This window comes from Copadichromis virginalis, linkage group LG17 (assembly GCF_057382275.1).
Source record: "Copadichromis virginalis isolate Kocher_CV1m ecotype Utaka linkage group LG17, C_Virginalis_male_GT1.1, whole genome shotgun sequence".
Classification (NCBI taxonomy): domain Eukaryota; kingdom Metazoa; phylum Chordata; class Actinopteri; order Cichliformes; family Cichlidae; genus Copadichromis; species Copadichromis virginalis.
The window spans coordinates 40774338-40800821 of record NC_140634.1 but is presented as its reverse complement, the minus strand read 5'-3'; the positions used below and the strand labels follow the sequence as shown (position 1 = coordinate 40800821).

At 43.3% G+C, this 26484-nt stretch overlaps 1 protein-coding gene across 1 annotated transcript; it reads left to right on the top strand.

The window, feature by feature from the left end:
- The first annotated feature begins 844 nt into the window (after positions 1-844).
- rint1 (RAD50 interactor 1) lies at positions 845-25740 on the top strand. The gene is made up of 15 exons (XM_085436331.1): positions 845-1334; positions 6051-6176; positions 11798-11913; positions 13039-13212; positions 13500-13640; positions 14432-14600; positions 15935-16045; positions 16435-16660; positions 17809-17946; positions 19745-19839; positions 20355-20459; positions 22145-22365; positions 23687-23867; positions 24749-24867; positions 25343-25740. Exons 1-15 carry the CDS (start codon positions 1113-1115, stop codon positions 25551-25553), a joined length of 2355 nt encoding a protein of 784 aa, XP_085292457.1. The 5' UTR covers positions 845-1112; the 3' UTR covers positions 25554-25740.
- Positions 25741-26484: the final 744 nt, after the last annotated feature.

Here is a 26484-nt window from a genome sequence, read left to right as displayed (position 1 = left end):
TGCATTTTTAAAAATATTTATTTGCATTCCAGTGTTTAAATTAATAGATAGCCTATATTGGTCTTCACAATCCACTTCAAAAATGACAATGAGACACGTGCGTGTGTTTGTGAAAAATAGAAGCGCAAACATGAAAAACATTAGGCAGAGACAGGAAGTGAAAGGGAGAGCGAGTACATCTGTTCTACAGAATGGTCACAAAGATCGAGATGAAGATCAGTTTGACAGACAGACAACATAACATTCGATCATATATTCAGTTATAGTTAACTAATGCATGGAAAAATATGCTACAGCTCAACTGTGTGCTAAGGTACTCAGGTAAACAGCACTATACATCTGTATACATGAATTAGAGGCGGCACATTGATCCAATTATTAATAGTATCGACAACAACACTGGAATTGATACTGGATCGATAGTAGTGCGATAGATACTTTGTTTCTATCTTCTAAATTCACTGAATTATAATTTTTTTGTGAATTAACAAACAGTATGAAAAATGTCTGAATCTTCTTGTGTCTTGTTTATAGCCAACAGCACGTTTAAACAGCCTGAGCTGTGTGTTGGAGACGAAAGGTGTGTTTTCATTGTTATTTATTATTGTAGAATCACAGTGATTTAGTGGTCATTAAGGTGTGCTCGGAATCTGCACACCTGTGATGAGTCATGTCACGTGCTCCCCTACATAAGGTATGTCTGTAGATCAATAGTATTGGTATCGGTCCTGCATTGACTTGGTATCGATACTACAATCAGCTGTACTGGACCCGGTACCATGAATGAATGTGCTGACGTGTAGCGGACGGCGCCATCTGTGACGTAGGCGTTTTCAGGCAAATGTGGGCTTGTTTTCTCCTCCAGCGTACTCCTCGTGTTAGTGAAACAAACACGGGCCATACGGCAGCAGTGGCTACAGTTTACAAGAGAGCAAGACACGCGTGGTAACGTCCCTTTATGTGAGACAATCTATAAAGGAAAATTTAATATGAAAGCCTGGCATGTGTGTAACTACGCGTGACCGCTACACGCGTGACCTCTTCCCGCGGGGAACCCAAATACAATTCACGAGCGCCTCCGAGGAAGGCGGTCGTTGCATTCGAGAGGAAAGATGGCGGCGGCCGTAACAGGAACGCCAGCGCGAGCAGAGAGTGAAATAACAACATGTTCCTCACAGCCTGCTCATACGGCAGCGCCACACCGCGAAGCTTTATCTGCGGAGGACTTCGTGGCGGGTTTCCTGGAGGACAGAGACACCGAGCTGATGTGCCCGAAGACCGTCGGTGAGCTGATGGAACATCTGACCGAGCAGAACAACACGCTGAAGGAGCAGGTGAACGAAAGCATCATATATACAGAAACACAGCGAAGAATGCGTGAGATGCGGTCCTGCTCGCTGTGTCACTAACACCGGGACAGGTGGGAAATGTGGCAACCGAGTCTCCCAGTTAAAGACAAACAAACCAACCCTGTAATTGCTCCCAAAAGGCTGATTGTGTCCATCTGGACGTTTCCGTGGGAGAAACGTTTCGTCATCATCCAGGTGGCGTCTTCAGTCTCAGCTGACTGCAGCTTTATAAACAGGACATTTGCACAATGACCTCACAGCCCACAGAATGAACTGTGGGCTGCCAGCGTCTGTGTCCTAATCACAGCTCAGTAAAAACGTGCACAAGCCCACATATGAGATTAGTAGTGGTGCAGTTGCGTGGACACTGGCGTGGGAACAGTATGACGGTGCATGTTTCTATATATCTCCATTTTTACACTAAAAATGTAAGACGTAAAGAAACAAACGTCTATAACACTGTATTTTTACACATTTCTGTGTCCTCGAGAAACACGTTTGTGCGTTGTTGTGAAGTTTATGCACTTATTAATAGTTAAATTAGATTTATGGTAGAAAGACTGATTGTATAAACCTTGTTTTGAGCTCAGTTATAGCTTTAAATCAAACTGTACTCCTCCAGGCAGCCAGTGGGGGGCGCTGGTATGAGCCACTGCCAGAAGTCAGTGTTTTGATTGTGTTGAGTCTATTCCGGCTCTTTTCTCCCAGCTTTCCAGTCTCAGTGTTGTCAAAACAGACTTGAATGACTTGTTGGATTAAACCCCTGTTGTCTGGTGGCTTTGAACACACCGGCGGGCAGCTTCATTTTCTCCTCAGAAATCTCTAAATATCACTAAAAACTTTGTTTTTCTTCATGTTGGAGTTTGTTAATGCGGTGGTTTGAAGGATTCACACCAACTTCTTCCCAGTAAAGCTTTTAATGGTGATTACAGGAACAGTTGTTGTTGTTTTGGACACTAGAAACACGTTTTTGTTTTATTCATTTAACCTGAGCTCACGTCTCATCTTACCAGACAGAAACTGGTTAGTTGTTACTAAGTTACTGACTCCATTTAATCAGCAGTGAAAATAAGTCACCAGGAGCACATCACTGTTTCAGACAGCCTAACATACACTGTGTCTGTGCTTTCTGGCACTACCTAAAATCATCTTTATTATTATTATGAGTTCTTACAGCAGTGGATCATAATGGGACATGAGCTGTAGTTTTCCAAAGAAATAACAGTTTTGTACATCATGCAGGTCTTTTGTTGTACATTTGTTGATGCCAGGTTTAGCTCTGCTTTTGTAACGGACGGTCACGGCGGGTTGTGGCCTCTCCACGATGTACTCGTGGATGTTTAGAATAGAATAATCCTTTAATTGTGCCACAAGCAGAAATGTGGTTGTAACAGCAACAAGAAAAAAACACACGTACATCAAACAGCGCACAGAACAGAAACATACACAATTTAAAAAATATATATATTTACATCAAGGACAGTAGTTACCAAAAACAGAGTACTGTACAGTTATTACCATTAAATAAAATGAAATACATTTTATCTGTAAATAAAGTGTATTTCAGATAAGAGGCAAACTCAGCTTATAGTGTGAATCGGATGATGAAATAGTGCAAGTTACAGCATTGATGTAAACCTGTGTTTGTTGGGAGCAGTTCTGATTGTACAGTGTGACAGCTGCAGGGAGGAAGGACCTGCAGAAACGCTCCGTCATGCATCGAGGATGCAGCAGTCTGTCACTGAAGGAGCTCTGCAGCTCAGCATGCATGGGCTGGGAGACTCTGTCCATCAGAGATGTTTTGGCCAGAGTCCTCCTGTCTCCCACCACCTGCACTGGTTTGATGTCTCATCCTGTGGTGCTGACACTCACCAGTCCCCGGCCTCCTTCCTTGTGCTTAGCATACAGCCTCAGGGTGCTGGACTTGGGGTGAAACCCTCCATGCATGGTCAGGAACTTCCTGGTCTTGATGTCATACACACACACACACACACACACACACACACACCTACCTACCTGTCTATGTAGACGTAGCGTTGTCAACCTTTTGGGAAAATTGAATATGGTCGGAAAAGTCAGATTGTACCCCTGCACGCTCTGGCATTATGTATTACAATTCTAAAATATGTATCAATAATTATTGTTTGTTTGTTAATTTATTTCAAACATGTAAACAATGTACAGGTACATTTAGTAAAGAAAATACGAGAGAAAAAAGATACTATACAAAAGTTGATACATTTCAATATTGCTACCATTCTGATTCATTTACGTGTTGAAAGGGAGTAAGAAGTACACACTTCTTTAATCCCACCCCTTTGCCATAAGTTATCAGTCAGTATTTAGTCATCGTCCGTACTGATACAATCTGTAATAAAATAGCGAACAGATTTCCGATATGCTATAATATCACATCATGACATTTTCTAGAGACTTTCACTTAATTTCAACATTTTCATGTCTTTATAGTTCAAGAAGATCATATTTTTAACTCTTTTTGAACCGTTTTCTGTTGGACGTTGCTTCAGCTTCACTCCATGCACACAAACACTGAAGCTTTTTCTTGCAGTACGGACCTTCACTTACAAAAACCCCTTCAATTATAACTTCTTTAAGAACAAACATACTCTGAATATTTCCTGGCAGTTCCTTATTTTTTGCTTTGAATAGAATTTGTGCTGTTTGGAATTTCACTAGATCGGCACATTTCAATATTTCAGACTGCAGTAACCTGTAACCTGCAGCGTGGATGATTCAAACTGCGTTTTTTGAAGAGTACAAAGTGAATGTAATGTAGTTTTACAGTTGTGGCCCCAGACCTCTGCACAGTAGCTTAAGTAAGGTGAAACCAGTGAACAGTAGAACATGAAGGCATGTTCTGTCTAATACCTGCTTTGCCTTGTTTAGTGTTGCAATGCTTCATGATACTTTGGAATGAATATATCTTACGTGAGCTCTCAGTTAAGATTTTTTTACCCCCAGAAATTTATTTTACTTTACTTATTTCATTAGTCATATCCTCCAATAAGTTCTGCAGATCATCACCAGAGCAGAAGATGTTTGTATCATCAGCAAAGAGAACCATTTTTAATACTTTGGACACTTTACAGATGTCGTTAATGTGTAAGTTGAAGAATTTTGGGCCCAAACTGACCCTTGGGGTACACCACAAGCAATGTGCACATAAGGAGCATTTAATTTCACAAACTGCTTCCTGTCACCTAAATAACTCCGGGCCCAATCTAGAGCGACCCCTCTGACACCGTAACGTTCCAGGTTTCTTATTAATATATCAGGATCTATGGAGTCAAATGCCTTTGTCAAGTCTCTGAATGACCCAGACACATATTTCTGATGTATTCTGTTGAATCTAATAGTGCCGATGATGTTGATCTGCTTGATCTGAACCCGTACTGACTCTCAGTGAGTAGTTTATGTGTAAATTTCTCCAGTCTGTTTTTAAACAGTTTTTCAAGAACTTTTGAGAATTGAGGTGGTGAAGAGACCGGCCTGTAGTTTGTGAAATGGTGTTTGTTGCCAGATTTGTATAGACTAACTTTTGCTATTTTCATTCTGTCTGGAAATCGACCAGTTTGAAATGATAAATTACAGATGTATGTAAATGGTTTTATAATAGCCTCAATGACTCTTTTAACCACGATCATATCAATCTCATTACAATCCAAAGATTTCTGATTTTTACATTTTTGACAGTTTCAAAAACGTCATTTTCACCGATGGCTGTGAGGAACATAGAATATGGATTTCTGTCTATCGGTGTATCCGGTTTGTCCTGTGCTCTCCCAGGATCAGCGCCTGTTTCTGCTGAATTTGGTGCAGCAGTTACAAAGAGTTCATTGAGACTGTTTGTCACAGCGTCCATATTCTTCATGGTCGTTACAAATGAAATACTTGTAGTTCTTTTGTCCAGCCCCACGTTTTATAACACTGTTCAGTATTTCCCATAGGCTTTTCATATTATTTCTATTTATATCTACTATTATAGTTATTTGTAAGGCAAGGCAAGTTTATTTGTACAGCACAATTCAACAACAAGGTGATTCAAAGTGCTTTACAGAGACATTAGAAACAAGAACAAATAAAAAGCATGATTTAAAATTGATTAAAACAAGCAAATAAACTAACTAACTAATTAACAAACAAATTTGTATTTAATAGATGTTATAAATTTAATTATGATTTTCTTAAACGGGGACGCTGCACCACTGAAATGCCATTACACATGTCGTTATAGTTATTTATAATGGAAATTAACAAACTGTTCATGAACGCCCTCGTATGGATGGAAATGCTAACTGTGGCCTGTAAAGTCTGAGATGTAACGTTTGGGGTTTTCAGTTTTTCCTCTTCGTCTGTCGGTGTTGATGTGGCGCTGCTCTCTGAGTGGTGATGCTTTTTGTGATGGCGAGCATAAATGGTTGTGGCTGTGTGATGATGTCACTGGTGCACAAAGCAGCCAGTTTTTATCGTTTAAAATACAAACAACACCCTTACGGTACATTTAGTTGTCCATAGGCCTGCTGTCATCCCCTTCTGCTGCTCTCGTCTTTCTGTTACTCACTCGTGTACTTTGCACATTTACACACAGTTATAGAATTTATTGTTTGTAGAAAGTTCACACAATCATGACGCTCTGAAATCTTCAGTATGAAATGTAAGCAGTTCTGTTTTGCCTTTCAGGTCCTGACTGTGTCCAGTTTGGTGCCTCCTAAAGTTTCAGCAGCTCTGTCTGCTGTCGAGGACGCCAGGTGTTCTCTGGAGGCGCTGCTGCAGAGGGAACAACTTACCTTCAACATCCTGCACAAGGTAGTGACATCACTAAGGACGCCAAAGTACTCTTGTCTTGTCTCCCTCCTTGATGGTAGCGCTCCGAGCCTCTTGAGCTTTCCCAGGTGTTTTGGTTGATGTCTGTCAGCTTCATGTCACGTTTCCAAACGTGGAAGTGGAGTTTTGGTCCTCCGACAGCGTGAGCCCTCGCACACCTCGCCATACCCCGTGTCCTTGGGGATGTGACCCGGGTTCATGCATCGCACATGGCCCAGCCATCTGAGTTGACTCTGACTGAGCAGTGCACCCAGACTTGGAGTACTGACTCTCTGCAGTACGTTGGTGTTTACCACAATACGTCTAAGATATCAGAGGCTGCAGTTGTTCAGCCTTCTGTCCTGGCTGGCTTACTCGGACCAGGATTCAGTGCCATAGAGGAGTGTGCCAAATATGTAAGCTTGATACCACGCGTGTTCAGCCATGACAGCTGCAGTTTTTGCTATCACTTGTATCTCCAGAGAGAGGGAGTTAGAGATGATGGAAGGTAGGTGAAGGTGTCTACCACCTCAGGATGGACCGGAGTCAGCATCCTGGATCATGATGCTTCTCTTTTTCGGGCTAAAGGTTAAGGTAAACTTGTTGCAGGCCTCAGACAAAGGGCTGACTAACTGCTGCAGACATGAATGCTGCATCGTCTGCAAACAGCAGCTCGTGAATAAGGGACCTCCCTGACCTTGGTTTTCGAGTGTCCCAAACAGGAGAATCGTTGGTGGGTGCATAGACGCTGAGAAGGTTAGCAGTGCCCGATGATACTGACCAGTGAGGATCCTCTCGGTCCCATCTGTTGGTGTTTCAGTGGCTGTGAGTGAGTTCTTCACAGCCAAGTCCACAGCATGCTGTGTGGGGTTGTGTAATCAGTGATGGAAGCTAAGGTCAGCTAAGCAGCTCTCCGGTGAGCAAGCAGGTCCTCGTTAACGACTGCTAGCATCAACTGAGATCGTCTGCAGTAGTGATGTTTATTATTGAGGGATTTGTATTTATTGTGCTATTTCTTAAATTTGTAAATCTGTCACATATTGTATTGTTAAATAGTCTGTTTCTGTTACTGTACCCACATAATTTCCTTAGGGATTAATAAAGTATGCTGATACTTGTAGTACCATATCACCCTATTAGAGCACTTCGCTCTCGCTCTGCAGGCCTACTTGTTGTTCCTAGAGTATTTAAAAGTAGAATGGGAGGCAGAGCCTTCAGTTTTCAGGCCCCTCTTCTGTGGAACCAGCTTCCAGTTTGGATTCAGGAGACAGACACTATCTCTACTTTCAAGATTAGGCTTCAAACTTTCCTTTTTGCTAAAGCATATAGTTAGGGCTGGACCAGGTGAGCCTGAATCCTCCCTTAGTTATGCTGCAATAGACGTAGGCTGCCGGGGATTCCCATGATGCACTGGGTGTTGAATATTGTAGGGTCATTACCTTAAAATATATAAAGTACCCTAAGGCGATGTTGTGATAATGTTGAAATAAAACTGAAAAGAAAAACAAAAAGACATTTTTAAGGAAGGAAAGTAGGAGAAAGTGTGATGTGTGACACGAGCTGAACATCAGTGTCAGCGTGTCTTTGATGAATCCCAGTTCGAGCTTTTTGCTTCAGATTGTCGTGATTAGTGTGGATGAGGGACAACAGTGCGTATACAGCCATGTATACAACTCAGTGAGGCCTCTGTCATTGTTTGGGGCTGCATTAGTGCCAGTAGTGTTTGGGCTTCACTTCCCAATGATCCCAGTTACACTGCCAGTACAGTAAAAGCATAACTGGATAATAAAATGCACAGTAAAACCCAATCAGTCATAGATCGACCTGCAAACACCAGACTGAAGCTGGTGTGACGACCTTTGGGCTTCTTAGTACCAAACATACTTTGTTGAAATGCCACAGTCCACCTGAGTGTTGCTGTGACCACGCCGGCCCCTTTGTGACCAAAGTGGAACCTCTTCATGGCTGCTTTTAGCGACATTACATGCCGATCCTCAGCGCACCGGCTTCTTGAACACGACATCCGTGCGCGTCATGGATGTTCAGCTTGGAAATCTGTTTGGGCCATATTGAAATGTCAGCATCATTGTGACGAACGCTTCCACCACCTTGTTGAATCTGTGACATTTACGGCAGTCCTGAAGTCAAAAGGGGGCCATCTACTGCACTATGGGACGGAAATGAGTCACCGGAGGAAGCATGACTTCAGGCAGTGTTCTGCCGGTGAAGCCTGGGTCGTGCTTTTTCTTTTGTTCCTGTTAACTTAGTTGTTTTGCAGCAGTATATTTTATGCATTAATGCCCACTTACAGCAGTATACAGCATATAGCTTGAGATATTAATAAGTAATGTTTTTATTTGGAAGTGTTGTAGCTAAAGTAGAACAATATCCTTCTGTGACTCTGTTAATCTTAGCCAGTTGGTCAACCTACCTACAAGGCCAAATATAAAGAGTCCTGACAAATCTACTTTGACCTAATTCTAACAAATGTCCCTCATAAGTTCCTGTCTCTAGGCGTGTTCTGTAATGATTTAAGCGATCATTGTGTAGTTGCTACCAGTAGGAACACTAAAATCCCTAAATGTAAACCGCGTATCATCTGTAAAAGAAATTTTAAAATATTTAGTGAGCAAGCGTTTCATTATGACTTGTCCATGGTAAACTGGGAAAATTTGAGTCTGATACCAGACATCCATCTGGCTTGGGCTTATTTTAAAGACATTTTTATGAAGATTTTAAATAAGCATGCACCTGCCAGAAAATTTAGGGTCAAGGGACGGGAGAACCCTTGGTTTTCATAGGAATTATCAGAGTCCATCCATCAGCCCAACGTGGCATGGGCAAAAGCTAGGAAAAACGATTCCCTGACTGACTGGTTAGATTTCAGGAAATTAAGAAACAAATGCACGACACTTATCAAGAAGGCTAAGTCAGAATATTATTTATCTGTTACTACAGAAAACCTCAATAACCCTCAGAAATTTGGGAAAGTAATTAAGTCCTTATCTATAAATAAAATATCACAGGCTCTTCCAAAATTAATTTTAAAAGATTCTGTCCCAGTTTATGACAGAACTGAGGTCTTAAATAGCTTTAACAAGCACTTCGTAGCTACTGGTTTTTTTTATTTAACTCTGTTGGAGCAGCCCCCATGACTCCCTGAACAGAACCCCAAACATATTTTGGGGAGCTTTTTGGTTTTTCTCCTTTTTCTGTCCAGGAAGTGCATAAAGCTCTTAAAGCCTTAGATCACAGGAAACCCCCAGGGCCAGACTTAATAGAGCCCTATTTTCTGAAAATAGCAGCTGATTACATTGCACAACCTCTTACGATCCTTTTTAATCTTTCAATCCAAAATAAAGAAATTCCACTTGTTTGGAAGTCTGCTTTTGTTACGTCAATATTAAAAGGAGGCGACCCGGCCATTCTGACTAATTACAGGCCAATATCAAACTTGTGTGTCTTGGCAAAAGTCCTTGAGTCTCTCATCAGTGAGCAATTAAAAGAGTTCTTGTACTCCTAATGAAGTTCTCTCAAAACTGCAATCTGGGTTCAGAAAACAGCATCGTGCTGTTACGGCTGCCACAAAAGTGATAAATGACATACTTGCTCTGGATAAAAAACAGCACTGCGCTTCTCTCTTTATCGACCTGTCAAAAGCTTTCGACACTGTGGATCACGCCATTTTGAAGCATAGGCTTCTTTCTTTGGGGCTGTCTAGACATGTCGTCTCCTGGTTCACTAACTATTTGAGTGACAGGACTCAATGCATTAAATGTGAAAATCTGTGCTCAGAACTTTTGAATATTCACACTGGGGTGCCACAGGGTTCAATTTTAGGACCTCTGTTGTTCATCATGTATATAAATGATTTGGGACAAAATGTGTCCAATGCTAGTATGCATTTTTATGCTGATGACACAGTTATTTATTCCTTTGGCTCAAACTTTGAAAAGGCAATAGAATCGTTGCAGAAAGCTTTTGACGTGGTTCAGCACACACTTCTGGAGCTGAAATTGGTTCTCAATGCTGAAAAGACAAAGCTAATGTTGTTTTCAAACATGAAGAGATTTCCTCAAACTGTCCCCTTGGTGTCCACTCTTGAGGGAAACCTCATAGAAGTGGTGCACACGTATAAATATCTTGGCTTTTTAATTGATGATTCTCTGACCTTTAAACCTCACATAGACAATCTTGTGAAAAAACTCAAACTAAAATTAGGATTTTTCTTTCGAAACAAATTTTGCTTTTCTTTTGAGACAAAAAAGCGTCTTGTAAATGCTACATTTTAATCTGTTTTAGATTATGGTGATCTGCTGTACATGAATGCTTCCGCCCAGTGTCTTCATAAGATTGACTCAGTTTATCATGCCTCCTTACGGTTTATTACAAACTGTAGGGCCTTGACCCATTGTTGTGATCTGTACGCTCGAGTGGGATGGCCTTCGTTGTCCTCCAGGAGGTTTGTTCACTGGTGCATCTTTATTTACAAGGCCCTGCTTGGACAAATGCCCACCTACATTTGCGATCTGCTCACACGGAGGAGTACTGTTTCTTACAGCCTGCGTTCAAGCGATCTTTTTTTGTTCCATTTGTCAGAACTGAACTGGGAAAGAGGGCTTTTACTTATGCTGCCTCTTTTACATGGAACATGATGCAAAAAGACTGGAAGATAGCAGATCTTATTTCATTAAATGCTTTTAAGTCCAGCTTGAGAGAGCCAGAGAAAAATGTTTTTAAAATGTAATTGTTACTTATAATATGTATGTAACTTTGTAATTTCAACATGTTGTCGCCTCTTGGCCAGGACTCCCTTGAAAAAGAGGTTTTTAATCTCAATGGGACTTTTCCTGGTTAAATAAAGGTTAATAATAAATAATAATCCATTCACAGTCAGCCTTTTTACCCCAGACCGGGAGAACAGATCTGATTGGAGCAGAACACCAGGTGAGAGGATGATATCTGTGGAGCCGCAGTCAGACCCCACGCAGGTGCAGCGGGTCCTGGTGCACAACGATGCCTGGCCTGGTGGCGAAAGTATGCCGGCAGTTCCTGGAGGATGAAGGAGTTGATCCCACCCCATCCTCACCTGACCTAAATCCAGTAGAACACCTCTGGGAGATTATCTTTATCTATTATCTATCATGTGCTCATGTGAATACTTTAGGCAGCAGAAACCCGCGAAAGACCAGGAGCGAGAAAAAGAACCATCACGGATATGGATTCATGACTTTATCCGACACCACGCGTTTCACCTCAGTCCAGCTCAGGGATGCCCTGCTCCAGATCTGAGAGGAGATTCCCTTGAACACCACCCATCATCTTGCCGTGCCGATGTTGCCGATACATTAACCTCCAAACTGACATCTGAGATGTGTGGCCAGAAGAAGGCCGTTCTAGGAACAGATACGATGCTGTGGCAGATCCTCCTCTGGTACAGGAGCCGAGCTTACAGGACAAATACAGACAAATAAAGTGTGTGTGTGTGAAATGTGACCGATCTGTACAGCATAGAAACCCTAATATCTTTGTACGCTTCTCTGCTGCTGTCCAGCATTGTTGCTATCAAACGGTTTCAGACTGAAATACTGGACGTCTTCAATGTCTGTTTCTCTTTTTTGCAGCACCTACAGGATGCCCAGCCTTGGATGGATAAACTCGAACAAACGTGTAACCAGGTTGACTTTATAGAGAGACACATGAAATACCTAAGATGCCTTCAACACATAGAGGAGCTCAGGTAACACCCTCACTGTTTATGAGCAATTTAAAAACACAAAGCTTTATGCCGTCTTTTAAAGTCCAGATGCTGTGTGCATAAAAACAGAGTGCAATGATTTGTAAGTCCCATAAATCTGTATTTTATTCACAGCAGAAGATCTATTAGATGTTTAAATAAGGAAGGAAAGGAGCCAAGTTCTGCTGATTTTAAATTTGATGGCAGCAAACCTCTAAAGTTGGTACTGGGGCAACAAAAACGGGGAAAAGTGAGCGGCACTGAAACGAGTTTGAATGTTATTAAGTGGCAGCAGGTCTGTAACGTGACAGGATGTAAAAAGATTATCTAAGGAAGGCAGCGTGTCTCAGAACTGCATCAACACAACCTAATACTGCAGAGACTGTTGGATCATTAGATCATCTACAGACGACAATGTCATCGAAAGGTTCTGAGAATCTGCAGAAGTCTGTGTGCAGCGTCAAAAGTCAGTCCTGCATGTTGGGGGCACAGTGTGCCGTTCTCTGTGCCAGAGCTCGTGGAAAACAGACCGAAGCAAACTGTTGTGAAGGTCAGACAAATTGAAATCCTTTCCCCAAAACACAGATGCCCCATCCTTTGAACTGAAGAGGAGACGGGCCATGTGGCTGGTTATCAGCACTCTCTTATCAAGCCACTGATGAGAAATCCCAAAGGTTGAGTCTGTTCATCTGGATGTTTTCAGACGTCTTCAGTCAGCTGAGACTCGAGACGTGACGAAACGTTTCTCCCAATGAAAACGTCCAGATGAGCAGAACCTTTGGCATTTACTTACCTGGATGATTGAGCATGCATCTAGACTCTGATGGTACAGGGCAGCGGTGTCCAAGGCCTCCAGGGCCGGTGTCCTGCAGGTTTCAGATGTGTCCTTGATCCAACACAGCTGATTTAAACGGCTAAATGACTCAACATGTCTTGAAGTTCTCCAGAGGCCTGGTAACGAAATGGTCATTTGATTGAGGCGACCCAGGGTGAGATTTGCACATCATAGCTTATGTTTTTCTGTAACTCGGCGTCCCACCTCTCTGAGTCTCGTTCATGGCCTGTGGTCTTCCTGTTGGTGCCTGCTGTGGTGTAATGAAAGCGCTGACGTGCAGTCTTGTGTTCCAGTGCTACAGTTCAGCAGTGTCTGATGACCAGCAGTGCCTGGGAAGCCATAAGGGCAGTGGATAGCATGGCGGCTCTGGATTATGGACTAAACCAGTCTAGATGTTCTCATCTCCAGAACTTCCTCCAAGCAACTCTTAGCTTCTGGCACAAAATCATGAAGGACCGTCTGACCAGGTGGGAGCCCTCAAAGCTGCTGTGCCTTATTAGACTAAAGACATGGTGACAGGTTAATAATAAATAATAACCAGAACCACATATTTCAGAACATATGGAGCTGCTGCTGCCTCTCCCTGATGGGAGTTTCCAGGCTGCTTCAGTTCAGAAACACATTCATGAATCCGACACACGCTCCATCATCAGCTCGTTTGTAAATTTGCTGATGATTCTTTAAAACGAGCTAGCTGTTAATAAGCAAAGATGTCCCCTGACATGTGACCCAAATCCATTTTCTTCTTTCACAGTGATTTTGAGAAGCTGCTGACTCAGCTTCACTGGCCGATCATCTCTCCTCCCACTCAGTCACTGACACCGACGCCCAGCTGTCAGGAGACTGAAGGCCAGCTGGAGCTGCTGGTCGGGCAGCTCCTCGCCCTGCAGACCTCGTATCCTTGTAAATACTCCTAGGATGACTGGAAACTGTCTGCCATGTTTCTCATTTGTGACTTTAAATTGTTGGGAAATGTCCCTTCAGCCTCCATATTCATGGAGTTTTGTTAATAAAAAACTGAATGCTCTGCGTTTCTACAGGTGGGCAGGCTTAATAAATTTAATGGTAAATGTATTCGTATAGCACTTTACTCAGTCCCTGAGGACCCCAAAGCACTTTACACCACATCCAGTCACACACACATCCACACACTGGTGATGGCAGCTACATTGTAGCCACAGCCACCCTGGGGCGCACTGACAGAGGCGAGGCTGCCGGACACTGGCGCCACCGGGCCCTCTGACCACGTGGCCTGATCACGAACACCTGGCTGTTACTTTGCATGTTTTTATGTGGTTTTTTGTGCATTTTGGCTTCATTTTTGTTAAAGAAAAATGTAATCGGACATGTTTTCATTTGAGGTTAAAATTGACTTAATTTAAATAATTTAACTATTATTTCATTTACCTGATGTAAATGGGTGCACACGCACACACTCACACACACACTCACACACTAAGTTCTTAACATTATATACATTCCCATGCTTATGTTTTGGTGTAACCAAAGAGACCTTTTAATTTCAGACGACCTTGTTTTGGGGACACTGTTTAAAAGTTTAAACATGGTTTTCCGTCTCCACGTGGAGACATGAACAGGAATGTTTGTTCCACCACACGCGTGCAGAGCCGTCTTTATAATAACACATGTTCCCTGCGCACACGTTGCTCTTTAACTGTCTGACAGTGATGATCTGCTGTCTCAGAGGACTTTGGACTCCAGTGAAGCTCTGTCCTCTCCTCAGATGTCCAAACCTGCTCCCCTCTGTCTGCCCATCCAGATCATGTTGTTGCCTCTCAACAAGAGGTTCAAATACCACTTCTATGGGAACCGGCAGACCAACTCTGTCAGTAAGGTGAGAGTTCAGAGGTCACTGAAAACAGCTTTGACCACTGAAACGTTTGGCAGCAACATGTCAAAGTCTGGACGCTGATTAACACAAGAGGGAACAAAGTGTTTGATGTGCGCTGTGCTGCCGCGCTGCCGGATCACAGGGTTGCTGTTCTGTCAGTTTAAGGTGGGATCGCATTAGCTGTCATGATCAATGTTACAGGGAAGTCATGTTTCTGTGGCTTTATATTGAAATCCTAGTTGTTGATAAGCGTACATATGAGTTACTGAAGGAACCGCTGTTTGATTTCTGGATGATTAATAGATCCAAACCATCCTCTGAACCTTGGCGAGCACGTGGACAGCACCTCACCAAAAGCACAGATGGGGGTGCGGTGCACACTTTTCATTATTTTTAACTCTCGCTTTCAGTTTAACGCTTTGTAACTTTGCTCTTTCACGGCAGCACAAGCTTTAGAGTTGCTCACAGACTGCGTCCACTTGACAACACGCTGCAGGCAGGCGTGGAGCGTACAGCGAGTGCGCTCTGTCTGCTCCACAGTAAATTCCTCCTAATGCGGCCTTGAGCGATCGAGCGCTCCCTGGCTCCGAGGCCGGGTGCTCATCAGCGAGTGAAGTGTCATAACTTCTGCAATAAGCAGCTTGTTATTGATGCTGGGGGGCGATGGGGCCTCGAATCCATTCAGGACGTCTCCTGCAAGAGTAAAGCATAGCTTACGAAAAGATTCAAGAAGAGGCTGAAAATTTCGCTCCTACATAGTTTCCTTAGGGATTGATAAAGTATCCTGATTCTGAAAAGGATTAACACGGAGTATTCAGAGCTGAGCCGTCGCTCTGAGAGGCGATGTCAGTAATCGTATGTACGTATGCTAAGGTTATGTGTTGTTTGGTAACACGTGTAATTACGCTGCTGTGGGTCATGTGCTGATGATGATGATCAGCTCCAGGGCATCCCCTCGTCCTCACCAGTGGGTTCAGTTGTTGTTGTGCATGTTTTTCTTTACTTGGAAGCGTTCAGAGGATGTTTGTTAGATTCTGAGTAGCAGTCTGTGCTTCTGTCATGGTTCAAACTGTCTGCTCCTGTGGTCACAGTCGTCATTGTTAGCAGGTCATCTGTAGAGTATTTTTGCAGTTGCATCCTCCTGCTGAGAAACTGGGTGCTGTTTGGAACAGGAATACTTGAGCCCTCTGTCATGGCTGCATAAACTTACCCTGTGAAATTACTTTAATCCAGGCTGTTATTTAGTCCTGTGTTTTCTACAAGAACAAGCTGTATCAGAGAGACTAGCTTTGTGACTGTCATCACAATCCAAAATAAACTTCTTTGTGTATTTTCAGCCAGAATGGTACCTCACACAGGTTCTCATGTGGATGGGAAACAACTCCACCTTCATGGAGGAAACGATCCAGCCGATCTTGGACCGAGGAGGGGTAACTCTAAGTGCCAAGGTATGCTTTCTGTTACTATGCTATAATTCACTCATTCCTAAAGTGTGGGCATAAAAGTGACTATAGGTGGACTGTAGGAGGATATTTGAAGTAAGAACTGTTTCAGCTAACTGAAATAATCGATGCTTATAAGATTCAAACACAGCTCATTAAACTGTAACACAGTAAACATTTGATTGGAGCTCAGGGCAGTTTGGGCAGTTTCTATTTCAGCGACGCCACAGAGAAGACTGACGTCAAACCTCAGAGGCAGATTTAATATTTATTACAACTTATTATTGTACAAGAGCACTACAATGTTTTCCCACCCTCTGCTGAGCAGCTTACAGGGAAGCCTCATGCAAACTCGTTGTTTCCTGAAACTGAGCAGTACCTTTGTGTTCGTGTAGGTGGAGTTGTGTCGAGGCCTGCTGTCTCTAGTCCAAGAGAAAGTGGCCAGTGATGCTTCTAAGCTGCTGTATGATGATGTGCTCTTCTGTCACTTGGTGGAGGAGGTGCTGCAATTTGAGAAGGAGCTGAGAAGCAACCATTCCTACCCAGCAGAGCTGCCTGGTGTGCTTCACCTCCTTCTCGAGGATGCAGTCCTACAGAAGTGGCTCACTATGGAAAAGAAGAGTGAGTTTTTAAGGACGATTTGGTCTTTGCTGCTCCAAATGAGACCACGTTTTTCTTGGTCTCATTTGTTATGCTGTTATTTCAATATTAAATGAGCTAAACTCAGATTTTGTTTGAATGAGCTCCACCTGCTACATCACTCCAATCAGTGGAAAGTGACTGCTTTGCTAACCCCGAGTATACGTGTCGCACACCATATAAATGAGTCAGTCACAGAGGAGGTGACGTTCTTGCATCATTCACCTCTTTGACACCGTGAACTCTTTGGTCAATATGCGAAACAAATCTTACTGTGATGCTGTTAAGTCTTCATCCTGAAGCAGTTTGGACCACGTGTTTGGTTTGCAGCTGTAAAAACCCAAACTGCAGTGAATTACAGTCAAACATGAAGGACACGGTCTAATATTGCTGAGATCTTACTGAGATTGATGAAACATTAATGCTGCTCATCGACGGCGTAATGACGGTCATGCAGGGTGAAGTTTCTAACAGTAGTAGACTCTCACTGTCTCCCAGTGACACTAGGTTACTAAACAGTTTCTCAAAATTACTGTTAATGTTACAGCAAAGACTTAGCAATGCTGCATGATCCACTCCAGAGAAGTCGATTCACTCTTTTGGAGGATTTGCATTAAGTCCTAGCATCCGTTGCAGTGACGTGCCTGGTTATTCTTTAACACGGCCTTAGACTAAATGTCATTATAACAGCAAAAACACTCAGGAGCGCATTTAGTCAACAGGACGTCCTGGACCACTTTGTTGAATTCAGATGGTGTGGTACTGCCTAAAATACAGAATCAGCTGTGTGTCAGCAGCTGCACAAAATATTTTATTCAATGGTCAGAACTCAGTGACAGCAGTGCGGCTAATCCGCGGACCCTGAGACTGACACACATGTAAAGATCTGATCGCACATATAGCCTCACAAACTTAAGGCCTTACAGTACCTTATATTGTAGCATAAAGGCCCTGCAGTCCTTCCAGATCATCCTGAATAATGTGACAGATTGTTTCTTTAAACTACATGTGGCTGTTCTTCGCTGTTACTGTTGCTCGTAAGATTTCATTTCATACGATAGCCTGCATTACAATCTCATCGTCTCCAAGTTTGATCAGTAACTGACACAAATCTTTCTCTGTACATACAGTGGCAGTGGAAAAGATGGATGCCATGCTCTCGGCTGAAAGAGCCTGGAGCTCTCAGTATAAGGACATCAGTGATATGGATGATCTGAAGGCTCCAGACTGTGCGGAGACTTTCATGACTCTGCTGCAGGTTATTACTGGTAAGATTTGAGTATCGTTGTCTGCTTTAGGTTAGCTTGAGCTGTTTTGTTATGTTTAATAATATTCTAACTTATGTATAACACCATTTCACCAAAGAGCAAGAGGTGAGGTAAGGAAATGATCTTTGTTGTAAACTGCTTTATGGAAATAAATTCTATGCCGTTGGAAAGCCTGTTTTATCTTTCTTTAAATGGTGCCATGATGTAGTGAAAATGCGTTTGTGGGTTGAGTAGCAGAGTATGTTTGTCGCACCCATGAGAAACTTGCCAAATCTTCTGTGCCAACACCAAACAACTTTTTCTGCTGTTGACTCGTTTGGTCTCAGTTATTTGATTGGATGGTTGAAGTCTGAAGAAACGACATGCTGGAAACTGAACATTCATTTAACAAACAAGAGCTTCAGTAGCACCTGGAAGAACTATGTTTGTTTGTTTAGAGAAGTAAATGTGAGGCTTTTCAATCTCAGTACGCTTACAGGTCGCACTTACAGGTAAGTTATTACCACTAATAGGTTCTTTGTAATAAGCATAAATACAAACAGCCTGCGAGCTGCAGTGGTTTGTATCATATCTATCTAATAGACTCCAGTTTGTGCATGTAAATGGAGAGTCCTCTTCACACACTGAGGTTAATTATGGAGTTCCACAGGGTTCAGTGCTAGGACCAATTCTGTTTACATTATACATGCTTCCCTTAGGCAGCATCATTAGAAGACATAGCATACATTTACACTGCTATGCTGATGACACCCAGCTCTATCTGTCCATGAAGCCAGATAACACACACCAATGAGTTAAACTGCAGGAATGTCTTAAAGACATAAAGACCTGGATGGCCGCTAACTTTCTGCTTCTTAATTCAGATCAAACTGAGGTTATTGTACTCGGCCCTGAAAAGCTTAGAAATATGGTATCTAATCAGATTCTTACTCTGGATGGCATTACCTTGGCCTCCAGTAACGCTGTGAGGAACCTTGGAGTCATTTTTGACCAGGACATGTCCTTCAATGCACATATTAAACAAATATGTAAGACTGCTTTCTTCCATTTGTGCAACATCTCTAAAGTTAGAAATATCCTGTCTCAGAGTGACGCTGAAAAACTAGTTCATGCATTTATTACTTCCAGGCTGGACGACTGTAATTCATTATTATCAGGAAGTCCTAAAAACTCACTGAAAAGCCTTCAGCTGATCCAAAATGCTGCAGCAAGAGTCCTGACAGGGACTAGAAAGAGAGAGCAGATTTCTCCTGTTTTGGCTTCCTGTTAAATCCAGAATGATCAGGCCCCGCCCCTCCCTGAGCCTGGTTCTGTCGGAGGTTTCTTCCTGTTAAAGGGAGTTTTTCCTTCCCACTGTCGCCAAAGTGCTGATCATAGGGGGTCATATGATTGTTGGGTTTTCCTGAATCTATTATTGTACGATCTACTGTACAACATAAAGCGCCCTGAGGCGACTGTTGTTGTGATTTGGCGCTATTATGCGGTTATTAATTTATTTGCATAGTATTAACTTTCCCCTGTTACCGTACTATTACCACTTTATTACAGAGCTGTAATAGAAAGTGCGGCCCACTTATAAAGAGTCAAGCATGGTTGTAGCATCAAACTCTTACCAGTGATACTGGTGCAAACGATTATACTGGTAAATCAACTTCATCGGGTGAAGAAGGAATCAAAAAATAACGATACGAGCTGTGTTTGGAAGGGATACAAAATAGTTTATAAAATATCTTATTTCCTGTTACTGCATATAAACATTTTTTGAATAATTTTATTTCTGTCGTCCCTCCATACTTAGAGCGGTACCGGACCTTACCTTGTCCTTCTGCACAACTGAAATTTTTGGAGCTGCAGAAAGAACTCGTGGATGACTTTCGTATACGACTCACTCAGGTAACATTCAGATTCAAAACAACAGCTGACAAAATGAGATGAAAGATCAGGGAATTAGGTTATCTCTCCATCATCTGCTCCAAATCAGTGAACAAAATCCTCTTTTTACCCAGAGACAGTAATCACTCACAGTCATAGTGGATGAAGTGTGATGTCCATCCACTGCTGGGCTATCAGGCACGTTCTTCCTTAGTGCAGTCCAGTTTAGTTGCATCCAGGTGACCACAGCTCTGTGCACCCACTCATGTGCACACGTTTCATAGTCTTTGTTAACCCCTTTAAGCACCAGATGGGCAAAACGTACGGGCATTAAAAAACACAATGTTTACCTCTTTGTTGATCTTATTATCTAAGCCTAAATGCAGAAGCAGTCCCGGTCTGGAGCATTTAGGTGTGTTATGGTCACAGTAGTATTGTCTCTCCTCATCAGTCTGGGAAAGGTTTTATGGCTATTTCAGAAACAGTTTTAAGTTCCAGTCAGTTTTTAAATGTTTTTCTGTTCGTTTCCCTTCTAGGTGATGAAGGAGGAGTCTCGCTGCCCACTGGGTGTCCGTTATTGTGCCATCCTCAATGCTGTCAACTACATTTCCACCATACTGGGAGACTGGGGAAACGATGTGGTGGGTGTTCTCTTTCAAACCTTCCTCCGTATCTCACTAGAAGCAGCAGTGACCAATCATGGAAGCGTCACTACCAGCTTGTCTGTCCAAGATGGACCAATCACTTCCAGGACACAGGGTCCCCTTGACCCCCTTATAAGAGCCCCAGGCCCCAAACCAGCCATCCTCGCTTTCTTTTCCATGAGCTCCTCAGTCTGTTCAACTTAATCTGTTCAATGATGCTGCCGTCAAGGTAGAACTTGTTTTTCTGGTTCTCAAGAACATCTGTTATGCTGTGATTCGTCGAGCTGATATATTGTTGTAATAGTGGGTGTTGTGTTACTGCTATCTGCGTGTTACAAAACGAGCTCGTCAAGTAGCTTCTGGTTTTGTGGCTATTGCTAGCTGCCAAAGCGAAGGTTTAGTACATACAGCCGCTGGACCCTCTCAGATGAACCCCAGTGGGTTTAGGTTAAGGGTGTCGTGTTTCGCCCTTGCCCAGCTGCGTGCAGACTAACCGTCTCAGCTATGACCCCCATCCCCTCTGCGTTGCCTAAATGGGCTTCAAGCACGCACAGGCATTGCAAGCAGACCCCGACTCCTGCAAACACTCCCACGTAATGCCCAGCAGAATCTGGGAGCAGCATTTGCAAGTGGCTGTGACCCCAAAGCCGATCCCTTCCTTCGCGTCACTGCAGCAAAGCCCAGTGGCGAATCCAGCTCAGCTGCTGCATGCTGGGCCCCCCCCCCCTTCCCCCCGAGGACCATGTCCCCCCCAGAGGATCAACTTCCTCTCTTCAACCAGCTCTTCAACTTTGGGGAGAAGCACGGAGAAGATGAAGAGAAGAGTGTTAACATGGATATCCTTGTAGATGAAAATGAGGAGGATGCCATTCCTCCTGCCCAGGTGTCGCGGCCTGGCATCGCCATCGGTGGGGAAACTCACCCCTCCCCATGTCCGCTGTCCTGGCATGCATGAAGGAGCCGAGGCGTTACTGGGATAAGCCCTTTCACCATCAAGGGTCACTCTGGCCTGGAGATTGCTGACTGAGATTTTGGGGCTCACCGAACACCCAGCGATCAAGCATTAGATGGTTTCAGCTTCATCTGCACCGATGTGCCACACTCATGTCGGTGGGACTAACCTTCTCAGGTAAGATGGAGCGTTTCACAGCCTCCATGGTACCAAAAGGTGTATGGTCAGCCTGCGCTCAGCCTGCGCTCAGCCTCCCAAACTGAGGACACGTGTATCGTCACTGATCTTATTCTCCAGGTCTCTCTGGGTGCAGCGCAAAGCTGTGGCCACGTCAGACCCAGCTGTTTAGGACTGAGCCTGGCCGGGACACATTGGTCAAGGTGCCGGGCCAATGTGGCCCTCGCCCTGGAGACTGTCCTGGGCTTGGCTCCAGGGTAGGACCCAGGTACCCCATTCCTGTAGGGTGCACTGGACTGTTCTGCTACTTGAGGGTTCTGTGAATTGCTTTTTGGTCCTGGGTGTGGGGGCCATCTGCCATGGGAGACCCTACCAGAGGCAAATTTCTCCAGACAACATAGTCCCGTGATCACTGGGACACACAAATCCCTCCATTCATGCAGGGATGCCCAAAAAGTAAATCTTTAGAAGATCGTGCTGCATTGACCTGTTGCAGCTGAGCCAATGAGTGATATTTAAGATTTTATAATTCTGGTTCTTTTCCTTTCTTCAGTTTTTCCTACAGTTGCAGCAGACAGCGGTCTCACTCGGTGAAGAAGCTGTACCCGGAGGCCTGGGCATCATGGAGATGGGTCGTCTGGCTTCTCTCGAGGGCTCTCTGTTTGACGGTCTCTTAGCGTTGCTGGATCGTTTAAAGGGAGATATGCTGGGAAGACTGCTGGATTTTCTCATGAGAGAAATAAAAGAAAAAGCCAAACCATATTGCCAAGAAAGGTGAGAATTACCTGTTGACGACAGGCTAATTCTTTGTATTGTTTTACACAATTTAAATCAAGTTTTAGCTTTCAGACATCTGTGTAGCTTTAGACTAACGGGACAGCAGTCCAGAGGCTTCACAACCACAACCTGGTTTAAAGATTTATTTTTGTGCATTAAAGTAATCCAGCGACAGTTTGTGTCAAACAATTACTGTTTATAGTTAATTTGGGAAACTTTGCTTTCCAAATCGTAAATGTATACATTAAACGAGGGCTTATGTTGTTTCACAGTAACTGCAGGACGCTTCGTCCTTCTGCTTCCAAACAGTCAAAAGTCATTTAATATAATTCCATACATCAGTTGTAATGCTTTTAACAAATGAAACTTGCTACGTAGATCTACAACAGTACGATGAAGCTTAAAATTTATATCGTAGTATCACTGAAGGTGACGAGCCTGACAGCTGAAGGCGCTGCCTCTCATACTACTTTTAAATATCCTGGAAGTAGACCAGCAATCTGAGAGTGAAGTGCTCTGTTGCTGTGTTATGGTACTGTGTTAACAGGGAGCCAATACAGGAGAAATCTGCTCTCTTTCTAGTCCCTGTCAGGACTCTTGCTGCAGCATTTTGGATCAGCTGAAGGCTTTTCAGGGAGTTTTTAGGACTTCCTGATAATAATGAATCACAGTCGTCCAGCCTGGAAGTAATAAGTAGTAAGAGTAAGCATCTGGTTATTTTTCTAATATTTTTAGGTCAAAATAACAATAACGTCAGTTTGATCTGAATGTGTCAGCAAGAAAACAGAAATACCAGGTGAACCACGCGAAATCTGACAGTGAAACAGGTGAGACTCATTACAATGTTGCAAAATAAGGAGGCGCCACCTTGTGGTGTCATCCAGCACTGCAGCATATTTACCTGGCCAGGTTATATTCCCCCCCCACCTTTACAAGAGCTTGTAAATAACTACAGATAACACATGTTTGTGTCTGAAAGAAGGAAAAATAATAATAGTTACTGTTGTTGTGTAAAGTTAAAAGCCTGAAATGCTCGCGGGCCTGTGCCAGCGTTGGCTGTATTTACACTGTGGGGCTTTGCAGGACAACACTAATAAAAACTTCACATTATTTCTATTATTCAGATACATCATCAAAATAAAGTGACATATTTCTTATTTTTATAAAATTACATTCAATCTGTTGTTTTGATCATTATTTTTATTTATTATCGTTTCTTGAGTCCTTTTAATATTTTTTCTGCCACTAAGAAATATAACAAAGTCCCACATTACAGAGTTTCATTAAGTTTTTAGCTGTTACTCTGTTCTTCACTTAGGTGGTTGTCCCTGCCGTCACAACAAGACCAGTCCACCATGTCCCTGTCCAGTACAGCATGTCCCATGATGCTGTGCGTTAGGGACAGACTGTTGAACCTTCATCAGGTGCTTGGCTTTTCTCTGTTTCACCTGGCCTGGCAGGGCCTGGCGGAAAGACTCGACAACTTTCTCTACCAAGACGTAAGCAGTCAGTGCTCACTAAACCCACCTCACTGTTATTGTCCTTGATTTGTGTCAGAGCGTGCAAACAATAAACGTCTGCTCAGTGTGGAAGTGTGATGGAAGAGTCAAAACTGCTGAAGGTTCCCACCAAACGCTGCAGGCTGCTCTTTGCATTGGTTTATTTAATAAGAATAATGTTTACTTTATTGATCCCCGTGGGACCCGTTCACTCAGTGAAGCAGTGGGCAGTCACTAAGCAGGCGCCCAGGAGCAGTGTGCAGGGACCTCGCTCAGTGGCACCTCAGGGTAGCTGTTCGGTGGATTCGAACCCCCGACCTTCTGATCATGGGGCGACCAGTCTACCTACTGAGCTATCGCTGCCATGACGCCGCGTGTTGAATATATCGGTTGAATGTTGACATTTTTCCCTGCTGTGAATTTTTTGTTTCATATGTCAAAATATTTTTTATATATGTTTGAAAGATGTTCTTTTGAGCCACTTTCAGGCCATTTTTTCCCACATTGAACATGAATATTTCAAAAACAATGAAATATTAAATGCTCACCCTTTCTTGGCTCTGGTCTGTTTTTGGGACCAACACATTTAAAGATCTCTGAAAATTTGCCAGTTAAAAATTTAAAGAGAAAAAAAATGTGTTTAGTGACGTCTCTGAACGATACGGAGTTACACTGTAAAAGACTGTAGAATACTTTAAGTTGTTCCCTGTCCAGACATTTGCTCCTAAATAAAAACAACAAACAAAAATATTTTTGAAACCAAACTAAATGTAACCTTTCAGTTTGACTTCACAGTAAATACACTTGATGTTCTGTCAGTTTTGTAGTGCTGAGCTTCCAGCACAAACGTGTCTCAGTGTATAACTTTATTCCTCTGGCAGGTGATCCTCTGTAACAACTTCAGTGATGGTGGAGCAGCTCAGCTTCAGTTTGACATGACCCGGAATCTGTTTCCTCTCTTTGGTCACTACTGCAAAAAACCAGAGAACTTCTTTAAGCAGTAAGTGTGTGTCTGTGTGTGCGTGTGCGTTTGTGTGTGCGCGGGGTAGGAGAACAAGAAGCCCTGGGTACCACAGAGTACAGGCTCAGGAAACAAATGCTACGGCAAATGGACGCCATCGTAACCGATACTGAGTTATCAGTCACGATGTCTGCGTCATACAGAAGTTTACAACTGTTCAAAATCACATTACATATATGCAAGATTATATAACAGATCAAGACGTCTTTATCCCAGATTTGTTGCAAAAATACAGAGAACAAACACAACAGCAGGAACCAGTAATGACTGTAGACAAACATAGCTGGTGTGGGGGGATCTGGGCACCTCTGCTTGGGCCGCTGCCCCCCACAGACACAGATAAGACGTCCATGTCATGAAGCCTTCATGCTTAAGAAACACTGCTGTGACCTAAGAGCGCATGTCAACTCATATTTGAAATGATATATTTTGTCCATCTGCTCTCTTTCTGCAGTGTAAAGGAGGCATGTATCATCTTGTGCCTTAATGTGGGCTCTGCTATTCTGCTGAGGTCTCTCATAAAAGAGTCTGACATGACCAGAGACTGTGCAGGTACGGGAGATCCTCCACCCGAGTCGGCGCTGAACGAGCTCGGTGTTTTCTGTTTGGCGCCGTGTGACGTGTTGATTCTCCTCTCTCTGAGAACCTCGTGGTTTCCCTCCTGATCAGTTTACTCTTTCTTTTGGTCATTAGCATTTATGTTCCTCGTAGCTTTCAGAGTTGGTCACATGATGTTCAGTAAGTTTGTCATTATTCGTTTCATCTGTTCTTTCATGGGGTATTTAATGGCTATGACATGAGATGACCCAAGTACACAACAACTGTATAAATAAACCCAAGTTGTGTAAAACAGTTCTTTTGTTGTTTTTGTGAGAGAGAGACACACACACACACGCACACACACACGCACACACACACTCACTCACTCACTCACTCACTCTGTTTTGGACAAACATAACAAAAGTAAACACAAAGTGCTGTTTCTAAATGAAGGTGTTTATTATTAAAGGAAAGAAAAATCTGTGTCACTCCCTCTTGCAACATAAATCAACTGTGGTGCATCACATCTTTGGAAAGCAGAGATCAGTTTCTCTGACCACACCCACGCCTGGCCACACCCACTCCTGACCACACCCACACCTGTTCTCAGTCAGCAGATCATTTAAATAGAGCCTGCCTGACAAAGTGGAGTAGACCAAAGGATCCTCCAAACATCATGCGGTCATTGAAGGAAAATCAGGAACAAAATAGAAACAAAGTAATCAAGATCTCGCCGCCTGGAAAAAGTTATAAATCCATTTCTAAATCTCGGGTCTCCAGCGAGCCACAGTGAGAGTCATTCACCGCGAATGGAAAAAACCTTCCCAGGAGTGGCTGCTGAGCCTAAGAGCACAGCGACAACTCGTCCAATAGATCACAAAACACCCCAGAACAACATCCACAGAACTGCCGGCCTCAGTTAAAGTCAGTGTTCACGGCTCCATCATAAGAAACTGGACAAAAGTGTCCTGCATGGCAGAGCTCCAAGATAAAAACCACTGCTGAGCAACAGGAACGTAAAGGTCATCCTGATGACCCCCGAGATGCTCTGTGGGC